This window comes from Tinamus guttatus, unplaced genomic scaffold, assembly GCF_059628265.1.
Source record: "Tinamus guttatus ecotype Peru unplaced genomic scaffold, ASM5962826v1 Tinamus_guttatus_pri_ptg000194l, whole genome shotgun sequence".
NCBI lineage: Eukaryota > Metazoa > Chordata > Aves > Tinamiformes > Tinamidae > Tinamus > Tinamus guttatus.
This window is the reverse complement of record NW_028288728.1, coordinates 1,158,228-1,184,207: the sequence shown is the minus strand read 5'-3', so window position 1 is coordinate 1,184,207 and position 25,980 is coordinate 1,158,228. Positions and strand designations below refer to the sequence as shown.

Sequence of the window (25,980 nt, the reverse complement as noted above, 5' to 3'; positions counted from 1 at the left end):
AAACCTAGGAAAAATCAAAGCCTTTGCTTAGGAAGAAAATATCTTGTCCTCTCAATTCTTTAATCCCTTATGTAGAAGGCACAAAACCCTGTGGCTTTTAACTCTCTCTAAAATGAGAGATAATTATAGGCAGTGGCTACAGCCTTCGTGATCTCTAAAGAGGCTAGGAAAAGTCAGGAGATGGTTTTGTATTTTTATAGTTCTAGAGAAAATTATGCTCAGCAGGTTTATTCAATAAAATATTCTCACCAGATACTTTGCACTATAATGACTTACAAATTGCATGCTAATTGTGCTACTGTTAAGTTATTCTATCCTTGAAAGAAAGGGATGGGACTCGAAGCATGAAGGCAATGTCCACAGATTTGGATAACTTAAATAGTAATTTGTATTAACCTGGCATTTGATTTCAGTGCAAAGCGGCTGAATTGCCTGGAATTGAGTTGAAGACAGGAGCTAATGCAATGTACGTGGGAGGAGGTGGGTTAATGTCAAGGGTGCAGACTGTAACCCTGCCCTGGGAAGCAGGCGGGTGTTGTAGGGCGGCTGCGTTCGTGCTGTCTGTGCTGAGGGCTCTTTCAGGAGCAGGCTGCGGCGCTGGGGGAAGCTTCGGACCAGGCCTGGCTCCTTCCAGGGTCACGGCCGCCCCGTCACGGTTGCGGTTTCCTGCCGCCGACGCGGAGCTCGTGCTCTCGCAGGAGCTGCTGCTCCCTGGCTCCCGCTTCAGCAGGGCTCCTGGCGCTTTGCAGCAGCCCCAGGGAGTTTTTCAGCTCGTGCAAACGGGCTGCTCGGTTTCCAGCTGCTCGGGTGCGTTCCTGCTCACCAGGCGGAGGGGAACACGGCCCCTCTCACGCAGCCGGCGCCCAGCGGCTGCGGCCTGGCGAGGGCTCGATCCCGACCTTCCGGCATTCCCAGAGTCTGGTGGTCAGTGTGCTGAAGAGGCCCCGTGGGCTGCACTCCGTGTGGGAACGAGGCTTCCGGGAAAATCCTGCTCCAATTGCACCAAGATGCCAGAATGCATTAAAAAAAAAAAAAAAAAGTCTCTGCACTGATCCATATTTTTTTGAAGCACTGACATGCAGATTAAATGACACAATAACCTTCTTTGATACCACGTTATGAGACTTAGACTTCAGGCAGTTTTTCAAGACCTTCGTGGGTTTGCCAGAGTACTGATTCCTGCTTTTTAGGATCTTCTAAAACACTTTCTGCTAGGAGAAAAGATAAATTACTGGAACAGATTCCTGGTGTCATCTTGAAAGTTCAGTGTAAACAAGGCAATTTGTAATGCTCTGGGAAACGTGGGATAGGTTAGGCATTCATGGGGCTGCATAATTACAGCACGGTGCCTTTACTCCCCTGCCTTGCGAGACCTTAGCACAGCTCGGGCTCTGCCTCTGGATGGTGTCCCTGGGATGTTCTCGTGCACTGCTCGTCCGTCACAGCCCTGTGCAATGCTGTGGCAAGCTTGGAATTCCCCATTGCATGGGGCATTTTTATGCATCAGTGTGCATTTTATGCATCCGTCTCACCTGTTTGCTTCAGATGTTATTCCAGCTTGCTTTGAAATGAGGTGTCTGTGAGCAGAAAGCAGATCGCAACCTTTTTCTTCTTGGTCCTGGACAGTCCTTGCTGTGATGGTCTCGTTTCAGCCACGCGTTCTGTTTGCTCCTGCCTTGCTGCGAGCGTCAGCCGCTTTGTGCCGCGTGTCCCTGTGGCTGAGGGCCCGGCTCCGTGTGAGGACACTGCTGTCTGCTCGTGTGTTCGCTGAGCGCAGCTGACCTCGTGTGCGCGTCCCCCACAACACCGACCACCAACAGCCACAGAGGAGCTGTCGTTGGCGCGGGAGGGCCGTGGAGACACACGAGCCCTTCAGAGCCTTCTCTCTGGAGATCTGCAATCCCCTGGGTGCCTTTGCTGTCCTACCAGTGAGGAGGTAAAACCCGGACCCTGCGGCCGTTCTTTGTGGTCCCGCGCAGCGTCCATCCATCTGCTCTGCTCCTCAGCCCTACCAGGTGGATTGATACATAATGAAGAGGAGGATGTGGAGAGCCTTTTCGGGCCCTATCAGAGCATCTGGGAAGCAGGTGCGATCCCGTGCACAGGGGCAGCAGATCCAGTGTATCTTTAGGTTTCGAGTCTTCGCTTGATGCCTCGAGGCCTGTCAGTCCTGCCTCATTACCGTGAGAGAAGCTCATTTTAGCTTCACAGAAGCCCATCTTATTGCTGTCTTCTCCCATCAGCAAGGGGCATCTCAGTACATATTGTTGGCAGATTAGAAATGGCACCTGAGTGCTCATTTGGAGGTTAGCAACTTGACAGCTCTGAGAGAGAGACAAAGTGGAAAGGGGGCTATCTGGTACTGCACTGGGGAAAAGATTAACGTTTAAAGGATGGTTGTGGTTTTAAAAAAAAAAAAAAAAAGTGTGAAAAGACGTCTTAAAATTGTACTTTTCTTCTAGTACCTGTTCTAGTACCTGTCTAATTCTAATATGTGTTTAATTTACTGGCACAAAATCTCGCTTCTCTGCCGAGAAGGGTTGTTATAACTGCTGCCTTCTCTGTGTAATCAAGACAACAGGCTCCTGGATTCTGCTCGTTAGCATCGTGCTTGGATCAGAATACAGAACAGAAACAAGGTTTGTTTCTTGCTCTGGTGGCTCAAACTTGTTGCCTGTTGAGGCTTTTCTGTTCAGGAATTTAGCCCTTCTGGGCACAGGAGCCTATGTGCTGCTGCGGGGTGAATGAGGGAGCGCTGCTTTGGGGAAAGCCTTGTTGTCCCTCTTGAATGAAGCTTTAGGATATTTCACTCAATGTCTTCCTACCTTTTAGAGGCCAGACTCAGTGTTAGAGCCCAGGTGTGGTCACAGTCATTGAGAGGCATGGATGGTGGGTGAGGAGAGTCACCTTTGCACAAAACTAGAATTATTTTCACTGGCCAGAACTGCCACGTAGGAGCTGCCTGGCCATTCCTGTGCCCATGATCTTTAGAGCCTGTGTAGATGGCAGTTGATGAGTAATGTCACAGTCTGAAGTACCTGGTACTAAAACATCTTGCAGTACAGCAAATGCAGCTATGGTATTAATAACTAGACACAGTTTTTTCTAATGCAAATTGTTCTTCCACTGGCAAGCTGGATTTCTGGGAGGAGAGCAAAAGGGTTGCCTTGTGTGCGCCGTGATTTGCTTTTCTTTCTCTCCTTTGGGAGACAACTGTAAATACCTCTAATTTCAAGTCATTTGGGTCTTAGCTGGACTTCCATAGGACAAGTGTCCACTGCAGTCTCTTCAGCGAGAAGCGTGTAGGGTTAACTTCCCTCCTGGTTACTCTGCCTATGATTAGATTAGAGCACTTGGCTTGAAAAACAGGAAAATTTGGTAGTCTAAATCCACTCTGTAGTGGTGACCTTGTGTGTGTGTGTGCCTGGAGCGTGTGCATGTGGAGGAAGCGGCTCTTGTTGAGCGTTGCAGGTAGCTGCTCTTGCTGCCGCTGGCTCTAATGAGAAAATATTGCTCCTCTGGTGGGTGCCCACCTGCCAGCCCGCTGCATAATAAATCACGGGAGCTGCAGCAGGCGAGGGGGGCTGACAAGCTGTTTCCTTAATTAAAATAAAAGTGGGGAGTGGGGGATAAGGGCAGTGGGTCCCGCATGACGTGGGCTGTCCTGGTCTGCTGCCCTCCGGAGAGGGGGCAGTTGGTTTGCTCCTGGTGGGCCTTTCTCGGGGGAAACTGCTCCGAATTTATGGCCAGGTTGGTTTTGCCGAGAAAAGGCTGTTTGGACAAGACAAACATGGCGGTCTCTTCCTCTGTGCATCCAGAATCCCTCCAGGCAGCTTTCTCCGTAATGTAACAGTGCGGGAGCCGGTGCCCCGGAGCGCGCGCTCCGCCGAGGGCTCCTGCCTTGTCCCCCTGGCCGGTGAAACTCCGTTTGTGCAGAAGCTTTTAGTCCTCTTTTCCCATTCACCAGCTGATGAGAAACCAAGGATTGTGATGGATGGACTCTGAAGTCTGCTGGAGTCATATTCTGGACTGCTTAATAGCACCCTCAAATGGCCAGTAAAAGAGCAGGTGTTTTGTTCCATTTTGACAAAACTTATAAATAAATAAATACATTGACGTATTCATATTTCATATTCACTGTCTTTAGTCACTCCGTTTAGAAGATGTAATTTGAATGTTTAAATTAAAATTTTAATTTGCAGATGGACACACTTCATAACCAGTGAAGGCAAAAACTCATTCAAAATTGAATTAAATGTTTTGTGAATATAAATGAATTAAAAGAAGTGCTCTTTTGGAGAGAAGTTCGTCAATGTTAATGTTTTGGTGAACAAAGCATTTCTCAGAGTTGGGTATAACCAAAATTTTGCCATTCCTAAAGAAAAAGAGTTTGGAAAGACAGTCACTACAGTGCAAAAATGCGTTGCTTCGCAGGACATGGTGCGTCGCGGGGAGATCATCGACGACGACACGGAGGATGAATTCTACCTGCGGCGCCTGGACGCGGGTCTCTTTGTCCTGCAGCTGATTTGCTACATCATGGCAGAGATCTGCAACGCCAACGTCCCCCAGGTAAAGCCCTCGGAAGGTCAGCAGCACCTCCAGGTTTCCACCCGTGATACGAACCAGGCTCCTTACACGTGTTCTCTCACTGAATAATCTTAATTCTTTTTGGAGGGAAGCACCGTATTTGTAGCACGTGTGTCCATACAGCTCCATACAGCAATTAGGAGGGCATTGGTAGCGAGAGGAGCTGCTCTCTTTCATCACAGAGTTCAGGACCTGCTCAAGGCAGGTCTGCAGGAGAAGCACCCTCTTTAAATCCCCCTTGGGAGAGCAGTGGAAGGGGATGTTTTCCGAGACAGCCTTCCAAAGGCACAGACTAAAGCCAGAGACTTTCTTGGCCCCTGTGCAGTCTGCATCTGCGGTGACGTTGGGGACGCTGCCCTGGGGTGGCTCTGTGCCCCACACCTTCCTGGAGCTGCTGTGGGGAGGCTGAGCTGGGACCTGGACTGTTCAGGGGTGCTGCTCTTCCCTTGAAGAGAACGAAAGGAAATGGGATTGTGTGGAGGGTTTGTGCACAGTGTGGTTTGGTGTGGGTATTTTTTTCGTAGCATTGAAGATGACTTGTCTTTCCCATCTCTTGATTAGATCCGTCAGAGAGTCCATCAGATTCTGAACATGAGAGGCAGCTCCATTAAAATTGTTCGACACATCCTGAAGGGTGAGTTGAGGTGTTCCTGCTCGTGTGTGTTCCTGCTCGCGTGTCCCGTCCCCTAGCAGGGCTGGCTTGGCTATCCCTTCTCAGCACGAACCTTCCCGTGTGATTCATCCTGGCCTCGTGAGCACCTTGGGCAGCAGACAGGGAACACCAGGCTCTGGGCAGGGCATACTTTGCCCTGGAGCTGGGCACTTGCTGTTCTATCACATAACGCAGCTCCACCGCGTTACCGTCACCCTCAGCCTCGCCTGGGTTTGCTGCCGACATGAAGGCCGGAGTAAATAGCAGGGGACGTGTATATGCACGCTAGGTGGAAGAGCAGTGGAGTTTCATCTCTTATTAATGTGGCCCTGTGCTTTACCATCTGCACCATGTTAGTATCCTTGGTGTATTTGTCTTGTTCTTAGTGTCAGATTAATACGGATTATAGCATTAAAGTATCCTCTATAGCTTTAAAAATGTAGCTGTTGTGATTCGCAATCCTGGGTTTAAAGTGCTGCTTGTTATTTTTAATGCTTGTGTTGAATTAGAGTAACGTTCATCTGAGCGCTGGCTCTCGTCGCCGCTTGCCCTCCGCCAGCAGAAACAGCCCACGGAGCCCGGAGGCGGCCGCGCTTCCAGCGGGCAGGAACGGCGGCGGCTCCCGGTGTCGCTGGGTACGCGCCGGTGTCCGAGGCCTCCTCGGTGTGGTGGCACCGTGCCAAAGAGCTGCAGCAGGGACAGGCGCGAGGCCCTGCGGAGGAGCCGGCGGGTCCCGGCCTCCACTCGACCACCCGGGACGCGGCGGCCCCGGGATAACCGGCACGTGGAGAGCGGGACCGCTCCGAGCGGGCCCGGTGCTGTGTCGGGGTCCCGGGAGCCTCCCCTGGAACATTTCCAGGCCAGTTTTCAACTTGCTCTCAGAATAGATGAGGGCTGCCTTATTTTTGCTTTCCATTCAGTGTTTTGCTCTTGTTCAGTTTTTATTTTCTATTTTTGCATACTAATTAGGTGCTTGCTTTTTAGTTTGATTTTTATGGCCTACATATTCTCCATGTTTCTCTGGCAACCTGACAGCTGATGGATCCCTTGGGGTTGCTAAGAATTACTTATGATGCAAGCGAGGCAGCGGGGCCGTTTTCTTACGGTAGCACTTCCAAGCGGGAGGAGTGGGCAGGGAATAACGGAGGGCTCATTAAATGCCTTTCCGCTGGCTGACCAGGCCTCCAGCAGTTCCCTCTTTCTGGAAGATGAAGTGTTGCTTACAACAGGCTGCTTGGTCTGTTCTTTGGATGAAAACAACCGGCCGGCACTTGCCGCGGTCGGGAGGACGTTCTGGGGGCGGGAAGCGGTTGCGGTGGCAGGACAGGCTGTGCCTGGGGCGCAGGCTCCGGCCCAGCCGCCGTTCCCGGTGCCGCCGTTCCCGGCTCCGCAGGGAGCGGGAGGCCGGAGTCTCCATGGAGGGCTAAAGCAGACCCATGGGGCCAGAAGGAACAGGCAGGGGCCAAAAGGCTCTGCTAAACGTGGCCCGTAGCGCCTCGGCGTGCGCAGGCTTTAGAGCTTCCCGTATTCATTACAAACTTCAATATTTCCCTATTGATTTTGACTGTTCTGTAACCGTTGTATTTTGGCTAATGAAGCAGAAACCAATCTTGGGTCCTTTCCCTTTGTGTAGCTACAGAAATGAGTCAGCTCTGTTTAACTGTTGGCAGAGAGGGAGTTTACATTTGAATTTTGCTGTCTAACTGGAGCGCTGGAACTTTAAATAAGAAAGTAAACACATAAAACCGGTGGGTGATAATATTTTTCTTTCAAGCCCGATTCAGGAGGCTTAATCTGCTCCCTTCACGTTAACGTTGTGGCTGCTGGGATGCAGCCCAAATCCCTCGGAGCGGCGGCCGGGCTCTGGGGAGGACTCGGGTCCCGTCCGAGCGGTCTCGCCCGGTCACAGCGGGGCAGTTTTGGGCCGTTCCTTGTCCTCGGTGCCCGTCGCGGCCGCTCGGGATCGCCGGGATCTCGGCGGGAGCGAGGGCGGCGGGTGCACGAGGGAGCAGCGCTCCCGGCGTGAAGGCTTCGCTGCAGCTCGGGAGCACGGAGCACTGCTCAACTATTAATATTAAAGCCATTTTTCTACAGCAGCTCGCTGTTCAGATGTTGAATACAAGCTGTTCTGTTTGTTTAGGAAAACGGGGAAGAATGAGAGAAAGGGAAGGCTGGGAAACGCTGCCTAACCAGGCAGCCGGCTTGTGATTTACTAGGATTTGTTCGGGTTCTTGCTTTTGCAGCTCAAATCCTGCTGCTCCTTTTTAGCTTTTAGTTTCCGAACAGGCAGGTTGTGGTGCCGGGAAGGAGAGGGCGGCCGAGGGGGCTGCGGGGGCCGCGTTGGGCTGCGGTGACGGCCGAGCAGCCCCTTCCTCTGGGAGCCTCGGCTGCCCGTGGGGCTTTTGGCGAGGGGTCAGCGCGGGTCTAACGGGCCCAGGTCAGCTCGGGATGGGGAGGATTCATCAACACTCCTGGTGCAACTTCCCTTTGGGTGTTTGCAGTGGACACAAACAGATTGAGATTCTGCAGTGGTGTCTCTGCAACAGAAACTGCCTGCCTTTCATTAGTATCTTACTCAAAACCTCGTTTTTTCTACCTTTCTTTTTTCCCCCTGCAGAGTATGCAGAGAACATCGGGGATGGGAAGAACCAGGAGTTCCGGGAGAGTGAGCAGAAACGGATCTTGGACCTGCTGGAGAATTTCTGAGCCCGAGAATACAATTCTGGGCTCTTTCCTCCAGCCTCAATTGCACGATACAAGTGACGTTTCTGTGAAACCACTTCTAAATGGCATTTTGGTGATATTAAAGAGTTTGTTTGTTTTTTAGCCTGTTGTTTGTTATTTCTGTAGCCCGGTGCGAGTGGGGTTAAGCTGCGTGCCTTGCAGCGGGGCAGCTCCAGATCTTTCTTCCTTTCTTTCCGAGTCAAACTCCTGTGATCAGAGCATGAAGCAAAGTGACAGATCCCTTAGAGGAACGATAAGAGGAAGCCCAGATATCTCAAGAGATTATTAGCATGTTACTTGAGCCTGCTAGATGAATGAAAATGTGCAACTCATTCACTGATGTAAATTTGGGCGGTTGAAGTGTTGATTTGTGCCCAGTTTGACCGCTCTGCGGGCAGCCTCTGCCAGAGGGCAAGCCAGGAATGACAGCCATTCCTGCTAAATACTGGGAAGATGGTTTGGAATCGAAGGCAGTTTTAGTGCAGGCTGCTGGGGCTCTCACCCCTCCGGAGGGCACGAATGAGCGGTTCTGTCCGGGTCGCACATGGAATGAAACGGGAGGGGAAGTGATCAGTAAATGCCCACATTTCCATGACTTCTCCTTTCTTCAGGCCTGGGCTGTAGCCGCTCTGCAGAGCAGTGTTTCCATCCTGGAACAGCTAGCCTGGCTCTCATAGCAGCAGAAAGTTCCCCACGGGAAAAGGGAAAACCCCGGCAATTCCGGCTGCTGCAGCCGCACCGTGGGAGGTGCGGGGGACCAAGCGAATTGCCTCTGACTTATTGATTGCAATGAAGCAGATCGTAGCTCATTTTGCTCTTGCCCTTCACACTTGCAGTGCTTGGGCCACGCGCCGGCTCCTGGCTGGGACAAGGCAGAGCTGAGAGCCTTCTTCATCCCCTCTTCTTGTGCTTAAGTTAATGACCCTGGTCACAAAACACCACAGCTCCAGCTAGCTGGGGCCTCCTCTAATTTAGAGAGATTTTCATGCTGGCAGCATTTTTCTTAATTTTTTCTTAATCTCTAAGAAAAATGCACTGCCAGAGGAGCTTAAAGGCTTCCTTCAATCATGGCTTCAGTAGGCGCTGCTGGCCTGGGTGGTATCAAATGCCATTATTCAGCACGTCAACATGGAAACCATCATTTCAGCAGGTACAAAAAGCTGGAAAAAAAAAACCATTTTTTATGCAGAGCTTGTTTGAATTCTTTGTCTCTTTCTTCACTCTTTCATTCTATTTTCAGCTCCTTTAAAATATTTTTTCCTTCTGTTGGAGACGAGGTGTTTTTTTGGCTTTATTTGAACTTTGAATTCTTCCCTTTCCACACTGCGGACTCTGAATTTAGTTCAACCCCGCTCTGTCGATCCTTGTTTTCTAATGTACTTGCATCTAAAAAGCAGACCAGAAAGGGAGGAGATGAGTGACTTGCGAGACTGATGCAAAGGAGGAGCCTAATGAACCTCAGGTAAATTTGGCCGAAAAGTGGGGGCCGAGTGTCCGTAACGGGGAAAAGGGAGGTTGATCCTGGGCAAAAGGAGCTTCCCGAGCACAAAGCTGAGCCCCCGGGGTCCAGCCGTGGGCGCCGCGGGGACGAGTGACACCCGGACAGAGCTGCCCTGAGCCCGGTGCTGGGGGCTTCTCCCGGTGCTTCTGGCAGGAATAAACGTCCCTCCCGTCCTGCTGCTCAGCCTGGAGCGCTCTCTTTCCCTTTGTGTTTTCTATTCCAGGTGTTTCTGCTGAGTTACTAAATATAGAGGCTATGGATTGGCAATAATTCCCAGCCGTGGCGGCTGGAGCGATGCTTTTGCAGGAGCACAGGCATCCCGCGTGGGCCCGTTTCCAGGGCAGCTCTGGCTGCTTGTGCCGTGTTGGCCCTTGGACGGGATTCGCACCCTGCTTCCCTGGAGGAGCCAGGGCTGGGCCTGCCCCGCGCTGCCCTTACAGAGCCCTGGGAGCAGATCCTTGGAGCTGGGAAGCCCTGGGAGCGGGAGCCCTGGGAGCAGATCCTTGGAGCTGGGAAGTCCTGGGAGCGGGAGCCCTGGGAGCAGATCCTTGGAGCTGGGAAGCCCTGGGAGCGGGAGCCCTGGGAGCAGATCCTTGGAGCCGGGAAGCCCTGGGAGCAGATGCTTGGAGCCGGGAAGCCCTGGGAGCGGGAGCCCTGGGAGCAGATGCTTGGAGCCGGGAAGCCAAGCCCGAGCTTGGGCAGCCTGGGTCAGTGTTTCCGGGCACGGCATCTCCTGGGGCAGGAGCCGTCGGGATGCGGGGCTGGTCCCCACTGCTGCACCGTGGAGCTGGGGTGGCTACAGCAGGAACAAGGCAGGAGCCCCCGGCTCCGGCTGCGCCACCTCCTGGGTCCTGCTTTCTTGTCTCTGATTGTCAACAGCTTTGACTAAAGAGGTAAATTAGAAGTTAATTAGAGGGAAATGATTGATGAGGCGCTGGTGGGGGGAGGCAGGGAGGGCGCCTGGCAGCCCTTGGTACCGGCTGGCTCAGCGCGGGGATGAGGATGGGGACGAGGATGGGGACGCGGCAGTGTGGGGCTGGCAGCGGCCAGGGGAGCCACCGCGACAGTCCAACTTCCCTCAGCTCCCCCCGGCACCGCTCTGCAGCGGGAGACGGGAGGGCGAATCCCGGAGGAATGTCCTGCTGCCCGCATGGGAGCTGGGCGGCACCATGCACGGACGCGGGCAAACCGGGCAACGAAGCACCAATCCCACCCTTAGAGCCTCGGGGCTGCTCTTTCCTCTTTCTTTCAACCTTTGTTTCAGAGACGCTTTTCTCACGTAGTGATAAATAATGTGGAGGGGGAAGGGGGGAGTTTTTCCCCTCTTTCCCTAGAACAGCGGTCTGGAAGCGGCGGTGCTGCCGGCCGCGGTGCCGGAGCTTCCCTCCATTAGGCAGCTGATGGGTTTTGCAGAGGAGGGAGGAGTTAATGGGCTGGAAACGAATGGGAATTGTTCTCCCAAGAAATAATTCTTTTCAAGTAATTTTTTTTTCCTGAATTTTGTATCTTGGACCGTGCTGCTGCCTGGGGCAGGAAGCTGCACCTTGATGAAGCTGCGGGCTGGGCACTGGGTGACCCGCAGGCCCGTGTGTGGCCCGGGACCATAGGAGCTGCCACGGCGGGTGCTGGCGCTCCGGCTCCGCTCCCCCTGCTTGTGGGGCAGGCAGTTCCCAGGAGGGATCCACTGATCCATGCAGGGATCCCGCTCATGTGCTGGCCCTGCTCCTGGGCACTGCTGGGTCCAAGCGCTCGGAGCAGCGGCGGCTCCGGGGCTGGCAGAGCTGCGACTCCACGCGTCCGGCTCCCATTTCTCGGAGCTGCTTCCCCGGCACCCTCCTGGCTCTTCTTCCACCCCCATATTTTTCATTTGTTTGTTTTCCCTGCCTGCTCTGCAGCCGTTTGATGGGTTTGGTCGCGTTCACTCACTGCAGCCTCCAGCCTTTCCTTGGTGCTTTCCAGGGCTGGCGTTCCCCAAGGAGGAGAGCGGCTTGGGCCGGTGGCCCCTTGGGCAGCGCAGGCACCCTCCGCCTTGCCGGGTCTGACACTTGTTTCAAGGTTTGACAATCCCTCTGTAAAGTGACTTCCACTTTCAGCTGCAGTTTGACATTCCTGGGCTGTTGGAGTCCTTGGGGGCTGCGCGCTCTGCAGGAAACAGCGCTGCTGCTTCCGTGGTTTCCGTCTCTGCTGCCCCAGGACAGCCCAGGCCCTGCACCGCGTTCAGCCGCTTTTGTGGACTGCAGTCCTGGTCTGCAAGAGCTGGGATGAGCTGGGATGCCCAGGAGCAGGCCTGGCCTGGGGATGGAGCAATCCCACAGGAGCCACAGCTGGGGCTGGGCCTGCAGCTGCGGATGGGGCAGCTGCCCCAGTTTGCTCCGCTCACACGCACTGCATTGATGCATGCGCAAAATCAAGCAATGGGCAGAGAACCCGACCCTCATGGAGGTAAGAAATGCTTCATCCTCAAGGGTGCCCCTGTACATGCTCCTCTGGAACAGGAGTCCTGCACAGCAGTTGTCTCCTTATTTAGAAAAATAGCAAATTTGCAGATAACCGACCCATTTACGTAGCAAGCACCAGCATCTGTCTAGCGCGGGAGCCGCTGGCTCTGCCCTTGTTTACAGCGCACACAAGTGACCTTCCCTCCTCTCCGTTTCAGCGGTTCAGCAGGGCTGCGTGGCTGCGAGAGCAGACAGCATCTGGTCCGGTCCTTCTCACTGATGAATTAAAATTGAGCAGGAAAATGAAACCTTCCAAGTGTGCACAAGATGCGAAGGCGCTTGGCTCTTCCTCTTTCTGCTGGGCTGCCGTGCAGAAGACTTATTGTCCGTTTATCATCCTGCTGTGGAGGTGGAAAATCAGCTGGAAATGGAACTTAATTCAGGCTCTACATCTGGAGACATTCCCAGCTCCAGGAGAAATTTATGCTCTCTTTGCTTCCTCATGGCATGATTTAAATATCCTTGATTATACAATAAAAGATCCAAGCAGGTTTTGTCCGTTTAAGTGTAATTATGCAGCCTCGCTATCCAGGCCCCCGGATAGCAGGGGCGAAGGAGAGCTGAGGCTGGAGGCAGCTCATGGCACCTCCTTGGTGTTCGGGGCACAGGGTCCATTTGCAAGAGGCTGCCTGTGTCACCTGGAACGCTGCTCTCCTGCTGCCCGGCAGCTCGGCGCTTTGCTCCCGCACCGGGATCCGCTCCCTGGAACGCTGCTCTCCTGCTGCCCGGCAGCTCGGCGCTTTGCTCCCGCACCGGGATCCGCTCTCTGGAATGCTGCTCTCCTGCTGCCCGGCAGCTCAGCGCTCTGCCCAGGCACCAGGGTCCGCTCCCCATGCTGCTTCCCTGAGGTGCCGGGGTTGCCGCCCTGGCACACGTGCCCTGTCCCCCTGTCCCAGCGTTTGTCGCTGTGGGTGCGAGGAGCCTCCCTGCTGCCCGGGGGGCCCTGCGCCCATGGGCCCCAGAGCCCGTCCTCGTCCAAGCGCTGCCTTTGAAAGGGGACGGGTGACTCCACGGGTCCTCTGCAACCTGCTCCAACGCTTTTCCTTTCCCAAGGCAGCGCAGGCTGCCGGTGGCTTCTAGGAACTTTCCTTCTGGGAACTCCTGAGTGCCGTCTTTGATGCTGCTCTACTTTTGATATTACAAAGCGAGACCCTTGTGAACCGCAGCCGCCGCCTGAGCAGCAGCCGGCGCGAGCCGCGAGCTGCCTGGGCTAATCCAGTATTGCTCGTACCTCTCCTTCCCCCTGCTTTTAACTCTAGAGGGAGTAATGAACTTGAGCAGAGATCAATGCTATCTGGTCTGCTCTTATGTGGGCTTTATTTTGACATGCGGAAAACACTGCAGCACGTAGAACTTTTTTAAAACTATTGATTTGTAATGTCGGTATTAGACAGCACAACTACTAAAATAGTGTGCTGTGCTCTTTGCAGGCTGACCTCAGGGGACCCAGCCTTCCAGGGTGGTAATATGAAAAATACTCTATTTCTGCTGGAAGAAGCCTGCCGAGGGAAGGGTGAAAAAATACTGTTTGTACTTTCAAGTCTAATTTAAAGAATCTCTTTGCAGAGAAAAAAATCTGTCATCTCATGGCAGCAAACACCTGAAATAATCTGATTTTTTTACTGTTTATCTAGAGAGAAAATATCCTCTGTGTTCCTATACAGCACACAGATAATATCACGTGAACGAAGACTGCATCTGAGCTGATACTTCAGAGATGAAGCTTAGTATTTAGGCTGGAGATATCCTGCCTTCAGGGTCCTCTTTACATTTTAAACTTTTCCGAATTGGTGTGTAAATTGTGTGGGTCACGAGTCGTGCTCCTGGGCCTGATTCTGATCTGCCACAACCACAGGTATAGAGAAACACCAGTGATAGCGGTAGGTTTGGCCTCCAGATTTATGCAGCTGAAATGAGATGAGGATCATGCCTGTTTTATTAAACGTTTTTTCTGTCAGGAACACGTTCACCATTCAGAGCCTAGGAGTGCGGTTGTACTTAAAAGCCCTTTCTTCTCATGCAAGGATTGATTTTGTGAGCTTCCCTGTCAGTTAGTACTACGACCTGCAACTCTGCAGCCTGGGAATGGGTGGCGTCTTTGAGTCCACAACTGCACAGGCTCCGGGTTTTCCATTTTGAGACAAATCTGGTATGGTCTGTGGGAGGCAGTGCCTGAACATAGACCTAGAATTGTGCCCTTGCTCTTCCCCATGGATTTTACAAAAGCAGCAAAACTGCCCCCCGGCCGATGCATTTGGGTAGGAAAGAGCAGCACCGTCTTGGGCAGCGTCTCGCCTGGCTGCAGGGAGGTCACACAGCGTCGCCTGCCCGGGCCACCCTGCGGCAGGGGAGCAACTGCCAAGGCTTTTAAGAGCCTAAGTAATGGTCCCTAATTATCTCATCATCTTATTTCACTATAAATAATTTATTTTCTGTTATGGGAGAGGGAGGAGCGTACCTGCTAGCCTGGCTTCCTTCAAAGGCTGTTTGTGGATTAAAATGGGGGTAATAATCACTGCTTGAGGCACCAGCCCCCGCTTCCAGGATCCCTGTTCCTCTTGGCAGGGGGGCCCATCCTGGTCCCCTTCCCGTGGGGGCTTTCCTGGGCCTGGCCGGTCCCTGCTGTACATGTGCCCCCACCTCCAGCCCCGATTCTCCCGGCATTGCTGCACTGCAGAGCTCAGCGGGGCTGAGCCTGGCCAGGATGCACATGGGGTGAGCAGGGAAGGGCCGAGTTGATCCCGGCCATGTGGGGCAGCACCGAGCTGGGCTTGGCTGTGCCGGTTCAAGCGTGCCAGGCCATGTTGTGCCAGGCCACATTGTGCCATGCCGCGCAATCCAGCGCCAGGCCTTGCAGTGCCAGGCCATGCCGCGCAATTCAATGCCGTGCCAGGCCACGCAATGCAGGCCGTGCCATGCCGTGCCGTGCCACGCCATGCCGCACATCCAGGAGGCCGTGCCAATGCCGTGCCAGGCGGGCGCTGTCCCCGGTGCTGCGCGCGAGCCCCGGCCCGGCCCCGCGACGCTGTCCGCGGTGCTGCGCGCCCGGGCCGGGTGGGTCTCGACCGCAGGGAGCGTGGCCGGGCTGGACTCCGTGGGCCGCCCCGCGTGGGCCCGGCCGGGTGCTGATGGAGGGGTCCAGGAAGAGCGCGGAGGGGATCTGGTCCCGCGTGGGCTCGGCTGGGCTGCACCGGGAGTCTCCCCCCCGCGCGGGCTCGGCTGGGCAGGACCCGGGGGTCCCCCCCGCGTGGGCGGGTGGCTCCGGCCCCGCCCCGCGCACTTTAAGAACGAACCGTGGGAAAAAAACTTTGGGGGTTTGCGCGGGGCCGGGATCCCTCCGCCGGGCGGGGGAGGCTCCGGGCGAGCCGCGGCACCGCCTCGGCGCGCGGCGCCCTCCGCGCGAGGGAAGAGCTCCGCAGCGCGGCGGCGCCGGGACCGCGGCGCAGCCCCCGGGCCAGGGCTCGTCCCGGCGGCGCCGCCGCCCCCGGGACAGACGCGCCCGCGCCCGCGGCAAGATGGGCGCCCTCGCCCTCGCCCTGGGGATTTTCCACTACCTGGGGCTCTACCTGCAGCTCGGCGCCGCCTCCCGGCACCCCCCGTGGGACGCCCCGGCCGTGGGCAGCGGTGAGCGCGGGCACCGGGCACCGGGGCGCGGCGCGGGGGCGGCGGCTCCGCGGGGGAGACGGCTCCAGGGGCGGCGGCTGCCGGGGCTCGGCCCCGCCGGGGATCCGGGTCGCGGTGGTGCCGGTTCCCAAGGGTGTCTGTTCCCGTAGGGTGGACCGCGGTGGGGGGGAATGTCGCCGGGGGTCCCGTGTCGCCGCCGTGTCCCCGCGCCGGAGCCGGGGCGCGGTGGGACCCGCTCGCAGGGGCTGGCGGCCGGCGGCGGGGGGGGTGTCCCTGCCCGGCGGCGGGACCGGGAGAGGGCGACGAGGAGCGGGGACCCCGGGCGCGCCAGCCCCGCCGCTCCGGCAGCCCCCGCACCCTGGCGACACTAGGGAGCCGGGAGGCGCGGGCGGCTCCGGTCCGCGGAGCCGGGAACGGCTCCGTGTGCGCGGGCTGCGCTGGGCTGCCGAGCCCCGGGCTCTGTGCGCAGGGCTGCCCGTTGCTGCGCGCTGCCCCGCGCTGCCCCGCGCCCCGCGCACGCATCGCGCGCAGCCCCGCTGCACATCCCTGCGCCGCTGCCGCGCATCGCCGCGCGCAACGCTGCGCGCTCGCAGCGGGAGCGACTCTGCCTGTGCGGCCGGGGCTGCCCTCTGCCGCTGGGTACCCCCTGCCGCGGCCGCTCCGCTGGCTTCGGGCACAGCCGGCCCAGGCGCTGCTTGCACTGGGCTGGACTCATCGGTGGAGGCAGCTGGAAAAGGGAGCCTCTTGCTGTGAACCTCCCTTGAAACTGTCCGCTCTTGTCTGGGGGAACTTCCCCGCCCCGGGATGCTGAGCAGGTAGCGGGTGCAGAGCTGCCCTGAGGGCAGCGCTGAGATGTCCCTCGCACTCTTTGTGGGGACGCTGGAGGGCTTAACCCGAGGACCCAAGCGGGGACTGTGGGCGTGTGGAGCCTTCAGGATGCTCCGGCCCTCGCAGACTCGCACTGGAGCCGCCACAGAGCCCGTCCCTGCCCTGAGGAGCCTGCGGGCACCCTGGCTCTTGCTGGCCAAGCTGTGGGGGCCCTGTGAGCGCACCGTGTCCTGCAGCGCTTCAATGTGTCACCCAGTGGCTACCTGCCGGCACAGCCAAGGGAGGTTTTGCCATCACGCTGACAGGATGCAGGTGGGAGAATTCCCGACGTGCCAGCCCGGAGTGCTGGTAGGAGACGTGGGCAAAGAGCCTCCATTATCCTCTGCTGCTCCTCTCAGAAGCTCAGCAATAGGCAAATAAATAGTGAAATGGTCGCTGCAAGGGAGAAGGGAGCAAAGGAGAAAAATACCCAGGCAGGGCGGGTGCGCTCGGGAGCCACATTGCAGCCTCTTCCCATGAGCAGTTCTGCAGCAACTCACTTCATCACAACAGAAACCTTTATTAACGATACTGAAAAGCAGTGAATAAGTGGGTCATGTATAATAAGCCATTTGTGTTCAGTAGGTGAATACCAATTTGATAAAAGCTGTGTGTGCTGAAAACCCGTATAAATCGCTGTTTAGCAGATTGGAGATTGATCATTTCATTACTCGCTGGTGCAGCTTTCCCTCCGCATGGTGAGCACAGGGCGGCTCTGGCCGACGCGACGGAAGGAGTCGGGAGCCAGGAGGGCTCAGGCAGCTGGAACGGCTGCGGGGTCCAGGTGCCCGGGACTTGCTGCCCTCCCGGCCCCACAAGGGCATTCACTAGGATTCTTAGCTCATGCCTAGAAGTCACACCAGGATCTGAAGGAATTGTGTGTTCCACAGGCATCACCGTGGTGCCACAGACACCTCCTGTCCCTGGGCGAGGTTGGCTCCCCATCCCACCTCCCTGCAGCCCCAGCACTGTGTCTTCAGCTCACATGGCAGAAGCAGCTGCTCCAGGAGGGAGGAAAAAATTAAAAAGTCTCAATCCAAGAAACTCCCGTCCCTGCCCTGCAGCCCAGGTTCTGCCCCAGAGCTCGTGGCTGACTCCATGCGGCGCCTCCGCACCGGATCTGCCCGCGGCCCCGCAGAGCAGGGATCCGCAGCCGGGCTCCCGCCATCCTTCCCGACCTGCAGCGCTGCCTCTCCTCCTCCGCCGCCGCCCGGCGCCTTCAATTATTCATGCACCCAGCGCAGGCGGCGCCGGCTGCTGCCACCGGCTCCCCGAGCTGCGCTGGGGAGCGCCGGCCCTGGCGCCCCTGGAGCGGGGCAGGCGCCGCCGCTTGGTAAACAGCTCCTGTTCCCGGGAGGAGAAGCCGGCTCCTGCCCGGCATCGCTCGCAAACGGGAGCGTCTTGCCATCGACAGAGCCGCTAGTTGAAGGGCTGAAGGATGGAGGGAGCCCGGGCTGCCTCCCCGGGGGGCTGCCCTCCCTCTGTCTCACCCGCCAATGATTATTCTATCAATTACTTTCATAAACACTTTGCATTCTGCTGGATTTTTTCATGCTTCCTGGTGGGAATTCTCCATCCTATGTGTTTTTCCTGCTGCCATTCGTGCAGTCATTCAATGCAATTACTTCTGACACCTCTCCTCATCAAATGTCTGGGCTTGCTTTTCCCTTGAAGAGGGCTGACAGGCAATGGGCTGGGTGCTAGGAATTATTACGTTAGGACATTGACAGCTAATTTTAATCATGACGTTCTCCAGGAGGGAGGCAGCAAATGGGGGAACAACTGGTGCGTTCCCGAGCACGCCAGGAACCGGAGGGCTGGCAGAGCCAGAGCTGTGGCATTGGGATAGGGATGAGCTGGGACCCCACTGAGCCAGAGGCCGGGATCCCTTGGGGATGGGCGACTTGGGTACTGGGATGGGAAAGCTCCCAGCCGAGGACCAGGCCGGGGCTCCCTCCCTCTCTGCTGCTTTTGGAGGACCTGCGCATCTCCAGGACGGACACGGTGGGGACGGCTCTGCGCTGTCTCGGGGCCTCTTCTCCATTGCCTGTGGCCACGGTGCAGCCTGTCCCCTGTCCCCAGGCCCCGGGCAGCTCTCAGGCATCGCAGGGGCTTGCACGGGTGGCTGGTGCTGCCGGTGCCGTGTGGGCTCCACTCGGAGCTGCCGCCGCCTCATCCCTGTGCGCACAAGGCCGGGGCCTCCCTGCCGGAGGAATCATCCCCGCAACGAGGAGGAGCTCCAGGCGCGTGTGACTTCTGAAGGAGAGGCTGCAAAAACTGTTGTCTGGGGTCCCTTAGGGAGCCATAGTAACAGGCCTTTTTATTATTTATTTGTTTGTTTATTTTTGCTACTTATTCTATTGGGTAAGTGCTCTTCCTCGCTGCCGTGGGGCACACATTGCGGGGAAGCATCGCTCCATGCAGGAACCCCGGTGGGAAGAGCTGCATCCGAGTCAGACCCCTACGAGTCCTCTCAGGGCAGCATGTGCAGAAGCGAGCGGTGCTCGCAGATCCCCAGGTTCATGTTTGCTCCCTGGCAAAGTGCGCTCTGGCCCAAACACCAGATTTTTTTTTTTCCTGTTGTTTTTAATTTGCAGTGCAAATCTGTGGTAGCTGCCACTGCTATGGCAGCAAATAGGGTCATAAATGACAGTTGTCTCCCAAAACAGCCCCCTGGCCGGCGCTGCGCGACCCTTTCCTGCAGGACAGGGCAATGGGAGGTGCCGGAGCAGCAGGGCCAGAGCCCGCGGCTGCTCCCGAAGGCCGCGTGTGCCCTGAGCGGGGCTCAGCAGTGGTCACAGCCTCGTGTCTCTATGTTTATGCATCAGTTTGTCACACGCTGTGTTCTCGGTGACCCGGGCCAGCGTCCCTGCGCGAGCTCATCGCACACGGCTCCATTCATGGAAGCTGACAGGCGGGTGGGAACATGGTGGGACCTGGTGCAACCGCCGCAGCGTGTGCTGGAACCCTCCTCTCGCCGCAGCAGGAGGCAGCGCCGGCAGCAGCAGCCGAGAGCGTGGTCCCGGACAGGCGGCAGCTCCGTCCCCAAGGCAGGGGCCAAGTGGCCGCAGGCACCGGTGCAGCCGCCCTGCCTGGGACACAGGTGGCTGTGGCTTCGTCAGTGGCAGGAACTGGCCTGGGGCCCAGGACTGGGGACAGCGGTGCTGGTGCGGGTGCAGATGCTAGTGCACATGCCAGTGCAGGGCGCGCGTGGCTGGCACTGCTGCAACTTGTGCGAGGGGCAGCGCTGGGAGGAGACGCGCGGCTCCCCTGGCAGCCCCGCTGCATCCCTGCAGCTTTTGCCCGCTGGTGGCAGGTCCTGCTGGCGCCAGCCGTGGGAGTGGTGGCCGTGAGTGCTGCTGTGGTGGCCGTGAGTGCCGCTGCGGTGCGAAGGTGCTGCAGCCTCCATGCGCCCCACGGCAGCGTCGGCGGACGCACGGGGAGGGGACGATGGCAGCACCACATGGCTGAGCTGGCAGACAGGCCCCTGAGCGCTTCGTGGAACCGCGATACCCCGACCTGTGCCCAGGGCTTCGGGGAGGCGGCGCGGGAGCCACCCCCATCCCAGCCCCATCACAGTCCCCCGCATTCAGGGGCCGGGACGGGGGCTGGAGCCGCCGCCGCTCCCTCCTCCTCCTCCCCTTCCTCCTCGCAGCAGGACCCGGACCCTGCGCGGCCCGAGGCGGCCGGGGCCGCGCGCGGGGCTGGCGCGGGCGGGGCTCCCACGGCCCCCGCCCCACGGCTGCCCCACGGCTGCCCCACGGCCCCGCACCCCGCCCCCAGCCCCGTGCAGCCCCCGCCCCGCAGCCCGGCGCTGCCGGCGGACGGCAAGGCAGCCCCTATATCAGCTTTATGGAGCCCCGAGCCGTCCCAGCAGGCGTTTTCAATTCCGTTTATCTCTGTTTCCCCATTGAGTTCGTTTTATTTCCCCTGATTTTTGTTTCCTGGAAGATTTATCGATCCTGATTTTCTCAGTTTATGACAGGTAGCAGCCATAAAGCAGCAGCGCAGCGAGGCCATTGCGGCCCCCCCGCCGCCCGGGGGACGCGGCGCCAATGTCAGCGCGGACGGGAGGCGCCGGTGCCGGTGCCGGTGCCCACAGGCTGCCCCCGGGAAGGGGCCAGGGGCAGCCCGGGGAGTCTGCCTGGCCCTGCTGGTCTCAGGTGCCCACGCGGTGTCGGACCCATCCCGAGGACAGCCCGGGCTCCCCAGTGTCGCCAGCTGGAGCGGCTGCTCCGGAGGCGTTGGGCGCTGCGGGGCACCCGGCTGGATGGATGCAGGAGGCCGGGACTCGTGCAAGATATGGGGTTCAGTGCAGGCTGTGGAGATCAGTGCAGGATGCTGGTTCAGTGCAGGATCCCCATTTGGTGCAGGATGCCGGTTCGGTGCAGGATGCCGGTTCAGTGCAGGATGCCCATTTGGTGCAGGATGCTGGGTTTGGTGCAAGCTACAAGGTCTGGTTCAGGCAGCCGGGGCTCAAGGTTCAGTGCAGGCACCCGAGTTGTCGCTCCCTCCCCTCTGTCCCTCTCCTCTCATCTCCGAAGGGTCCCCAACCGCCTGTCACTGTCATGGGCCATTCAGAAGCGCTGCTGCCGGCTGCCAAGTCGCAGCCTGACCGGAGGGCGATGCCGTAACCGCACTAATTAAAGCAATTCTTTATTTTACCTCTGGCAGCCGCTGCAGGCGGCTGCTCCTGCCTGTGGCCACGCTTTGCTCTGGGTCGCCCAGGGCGGCCGAGGCTGCAGGTGCCCCCAGGCTTGTCCGTCCCCGTGTCCTGTCCCAGGGTGGCTCCAGGTGGCTGCGCTGCTGCAGGGGCTCTGGGGGACCCTCAGCCCTGTGATTTGAGGCTGTGGATGGTGCAGAGCGTGTGGGGCTGGGCCATGGGCAGCAGGGAGCCCTGCTGGGCAGTCCTGAAGGACACGCTCGGGCCTGGCAGTGGTTAGAAATCCATGGAGCTTCTCCAAATATTGAATGAAGATTAAGCAGCAATTAATGTTAAGCGAAACTCGGCTCCGCAGGGCAGGGCAGGCTGCCCGGTTTGGTGGCGGCTGGTCCTGTCCGCGGTGCTGGCGGTGTCCGCGGTGCGGGGCGCGACCTGCGGAGCCGGGATGGAGCCGGGGAAGGAGGAGCCCCTGGATGGAGCGGCTGCTCCGGAGCCTGGTCTGCAGTGGCCTCGTCACGATGCCGCCCATGCAGATCCGCACCGCAGCCACCTCCGGACACGAGCGTAGGGAAAGAGGCTGGAGCGGAGGCTCTGCCAGGTGTGGGATCAGCCCCTGTTCTGGAGCAGCCACCCCAGAGGGATCAGTGCCAGGCGGGAGCTGCAGCTGGTTGCTCCAGCTCGTCCAAGGATCCGGTGGGTCCGGCTCCCCCGCACCACGTGCTCCTGTTCAGAGCACTTCGAGAAGGCTGAGCCCTGAGGTCAGTAGATATATGAGCTTCCCAATTAAAATCAGAAAGAAAGGAGGTACTTGATGCAATCAAGCCTTTTCTTCCTGCTCATTTGCCTGATTTTGGTGTGCACGAGCTGATTCTAATTGCGTGCAGAGTAATTTAGACATGAGCCAGAGACCACGGGCTATCGCTGCAATGCTGGCTCCTTAAACTCCCTAATTAAAGCCAGTTCCTGGGAGATGGCTCCGGCCGGCGTTCCTGGGGCAGCGAGGAGAGAGCCGTGTGTTGGGGAGGTTGCAGAGAGCGCGGCCGGTCTGGGGGACCAGTGGAGCCGCAGCGATACCACCGTGCACGGAGAGGAGCCGCGGGCAGGAGTGTGCCCGGAGCCAGCGCTCGCTGAGCGGAGACGGATTAGAGGGAAGCGATAAGTAGATGGGATTTCCATGTGTCTGGAGGGACAGGGAGATATGGAAGGCATTAACTGCTCCCTCTGGGCTGATAAGGATTCGTCTCCGCCCGGCTCGGGGCTCAGCGAGATGCCCTGGGAGCCCCGCGCTCCCAGAGGGCGGCCGGAGCGGCATTCCTGGTGCCGGAGGGGCTGTGGGTGGAGCAGCGTTCCCGGTGCCGGTGGGTGATGGAGCAGTCGCCACCATGCATGGCGGTGACGGTGACATCTCTCCCATGGAGCTCTTCATGCTGGGATGCAAGACGTGTTGCTGCCGTGTCTAAACACGGCCCCACGGAGGAGCCGGGGAACGGGGGGACGGGCAGCCCGGGGGAACGGGGCAGCCCAGGCGCCCGCTCTGCCGCGGGTGCCGCATTCCCGCTCCGTCCGCCCGCAGCCCTGTTCACCGAGACGCCGCACGACGTGACGGCGCAGGCGGGCGAGGACGTGGAGATGGCCTGTTCCTTCCGCGGCAGCGGCGCCCCCTCCTACTCGCTGGAGATCCAGTGGTGGTACGTCCGCAACCACAAGGACTGGACGGACAAACAGACGTGGGCTTCCAGCCAGGTAAGGCCCTGCTGTCCCCACCCCGCATGTGCTGACGGAGTGCGGTGTCCCCATCCCGAGCGGGGCCTTTCCGCACCAGCCCCATCCGAGTGGGGCCATTCCCATGATGTCCCTGTCCCGAGTGAGGCTGTTCCCGTCAGGCTCTGGGCCCGGCACCGGCTCCCAGCAAGGTCCTGGCTAGAGGCTTTTCCTTGTGCTCGCACCTTCCCCATGGCATCGCACGTGTCCGCTTGTCCCCATCCCCTCATCCCACCCAGGTCACCCTGTTCCCAGTGTCCTGCCAGCAAACAGCCGTCCCTCGGCCTTCTGTGCACACAGAGATAAGGGCTGAATGAGGAGAGGAGCTTTAGGTATTTTAATGAGCCTTTGTCCCTGTCCCTGGCAGCCATCCTGGCACTGCCACCTCCAGCAAGCAGCGCTGGGGATTGATCCTGGTCCTGTTCCCGCTCCCTCTCCCACTCCTGCTCCCGCCAGGAATGCGGGGCCGCCGGAGCCTCCATCTGACGGGGTCTCCTTGCTCCTCCCGCAGCTACCGGCATCGCAGCATGAGGAGGCTGCCAAAGACGCGACGAAAATCAGCGTGAGTTTCCATGCCGAGGCTGAGTGCAGGCAGGGCCGCCGCTTCCCCTGCCTCGCTCCCTGGGTTATTTCTCCCCTTCCTCTGGGTGCAGGCGGTGGGTGCAGCCACAGGGGTGCTGGGAACGCGGGGCTGCACGGGGAGCCGCTCCAGGCCTGGGGCATCCCGCCCCATGGCCGTGGGCTCCTGAGGAAGAGCTGAAACCAGGAGGAGCCGTCCCGCTCTGCTGGGAGGGCTGGGGCCATGGAGCCACTCGGCCCCGTGCACACAGTGAGGGGACCAGCTCAGGAAACCCAGCACCAGGGCCCTGCGCTGCCCCAGCCATTGCACAGAAATATTCACTGTTCAAAATACTTACAATGAGCTTCTGCACTGGCCTGGCCGCGGCCTCGTGCGGGCAGCGGCGCGGAGCAGACTGCTCACACCGGGGGTTTGCTCCGGTCCCAGCACCAGGCAGAGAATGAGTTTTCATTTTTTTTTTTTTGATGGTATTTTAAATGTGCCAGATTACAAAATGTTTGCAGAAACGAGAAGACAAATGAGCAGAGATGTGACACTGCCATGAATGTCTCTGGTGAAACATGGGGAACTGAGAAAGGGCAAATTGAGTGAAAGCCAACGGCAGCTCAGGGCGATGCAGGCCCAGAGGCTGAACTGTTCCGCGGAGCAGCCGAGGCTCCGGAGCTGCCGCTTTCCCAAACCGTGAGCCTGTCCTATCTCGAGGGCAGCCCGAGGAAGTGGCCGTCGCAGCCGCTGGGCAGCGGCACCGAGCGCGACCGTCCCTTTTCCTTGGAGCCGTTTAAGGGCACGAGGCGCTCACGGAGTGAGCTGCCCCCCTGGCCCCTCTGGCCCGGCACCACGACGGCCACTTTGCACCTCGGAGCAGGAGACGCCGTCGCTCCGCGCACAGTCCAAGCCGCGGGCGCCGTGACGGGGCCGGGTAATTTTATGGCTGCTCGTAACGGAGCCGCGGGAGGAGCATTGGGCAGCGGCTCCCGGGCTGCCCGCAGTGCCAGCAAATTGGGGTTTTCTTTTCTTCGTTCTCAATTTCCCAGCCATTAATTCCTTAAGTGACTCCTTGCTCTTTTAATGCAAAGATTTTTTTAAAGGTGCTTCCCCATTACGACCTCGCTATCCATATGCTCCAGCCATTGCCCTCTGCTCATGCCTTTCCCGGGCATTAACCCAGTGCTGCAGGATGGGGCAACCAGAGCTGGGGTCCCCCGGGCAGCCGGGCCCAGCTGCACAGGCGCTTTCACGCATGTTTCACGTGGGCTTTTACACACACCTTCACATCCACCTGCTCTGGCCGCTGCAGCGTGGGCCAGCCGTGGGTTTGGTGCTCCCCATCGCCTAATCCGCAGGGAGTTTGTGGTGCTCTGGTTGTGGCCTCCAGCCCAATTTCTAAACACCATAAAATCCTCAGCTAACAAATGCCGTGGCAAGTAGAAAAATGGCCTTTGCCACGCGGTGTGATTATAGGGAGCGGAGCCGGGGGCCTCGGGGCGGGTCGTAAATCTGATTTATTGACCTAGCCCAGGAGCAGCCACAGCGCTGGCTAGTGAGTAAGTCTTAAATTTCATTGGGTGATAAATACTGAGAGCGAATCAATTTGGTAGAAAAGCTAATTAGCCCACGCGGCTCCACATCGATCTCCCTGCGGGTGGGAGGGCCCCGGCGTCCGGGGTCGTGGGGGCCGCTGAGCCGCTCTCCGCTCTGCCCAGGTGGTCAAGGTGGTCGGCAGCAACATCTCGCACAAGCTGCGGCTGTCGCGGGTGAAGCCCACGGACGAGGGGACCTACGAGTGCCGCGTGATCGACTCGAGCGCGGGGCCGGCGCGGCAGCACAAGGTCAAGGCCTATCTGCGCGTGGAGGGGGCGGCGGGCGCCGCGCACCCCCAGGACACGGAGCTGCGGGGCGCCGCGGCGCCCGCGCCCCCGCGCCCGCACCGCGCGGGCAAGGAGCTGCGCAAGCGCTCGGCGGACGCGTCCTGCGCGCTCTAGCCGGGGAGGCCGGAGCCCCCCGGACCGGACTGTGCGGGGAGCGGGGCCACCCGCACCCCCTGCCCCGCCGCCTGCCGGGGCTTGGCCGCGGGGCCGCCTGGATGCGGTGCCGGTGGCGGGGGACACCGCGGGGGGCGGCAGGGCGGGACCCCCCCCGGGCTGGGGCACCGGGGCCGCCGCAGCCCCCCCGGCCCCGCCACTCGACGTCCCCCCCCCTTCACCTTCCCCCGCATCGCTCGCAACTCCCGCCCGCAGCAGCTCGGCCCGGCCCCCCCGCGCTTCGCAGCCCCGGCCCGACCCCCGCCCCGGCCCAACCCGATCCCCGACCCCCTTCCCGGCCGGCCCCGGCCCCGGCCCGATCCCCGCCCCGGCCCCATCCCCGACCCCCGCCCGGCCCGGCCCCCGCCACGGCCCCATCCCCGGCCCGGTCCCCCGCGCCCCGCAGGACCCGGCGCAGCTCCCGGCCCGGCACCCCGGGGGGAGGGAGCGGCACCGCCGGCCCCCGCGCCCTCCCACCGTGTAAAACCCTGGGGGGCGG

The 25,980-nt window shown here is 59.0% G+C and overlaps 2 protein-coding genes across 2 annotated transcripts in view; both read left to right on the top strand.

Moving 5' to 3' along the window:
* Positions 1 to 7,950, top strand: part of CTNNBL1 (catenin beta like 1) — a 41,671-nt gene extending 33,721 nt beyond the window's left edge. Inside the window, exons 14-16 of the mRNA XM_088523578.1 lie at positions 4,435 to 4,572; positions 5,152 to 5,224; positions 7,860 to 7,950. Of these exons, the coding sequence (XP_088379704.1) occupies positions 4,435 to 4,572; positions 5,152 to 5,224; positions 7,860 to 7,948 (300 nt within the window). The 3' untranslated portion in view covers positions 7,949 to 7,950. The remainder of the gene's footprint in view (positions 1 to 4,434; positions 4,573 to 5,151; positions 5,225 to 7,859) is intronic.
* A 7,422-nt stretch (positions 7,951 to 15,372) lies between these two features.
* VSTM2L (V-set and transmembrane domain containing 2 like) lies at positions 15,373 to 25,442 on the top strand. Its single transcript, XM_088523662.1, has 4 exons — positions 15,373 to 15,589; positions 22,693 to 22,862; positions 23,392 to 23,442; positions 25,164 to 25,442. Exons 1-4 carry the CDS (start codon positions 15,481 to 15,483, stop codon positions 25,440 to 25,442), a joined length of 609 nt encoding a protein of 202 aa, XP_088379788.1. The 5' UTR covers positions 15,373 to 15,480.
* Positions 25,443 to 25,980: the final 538 nt, after the last annotated feature.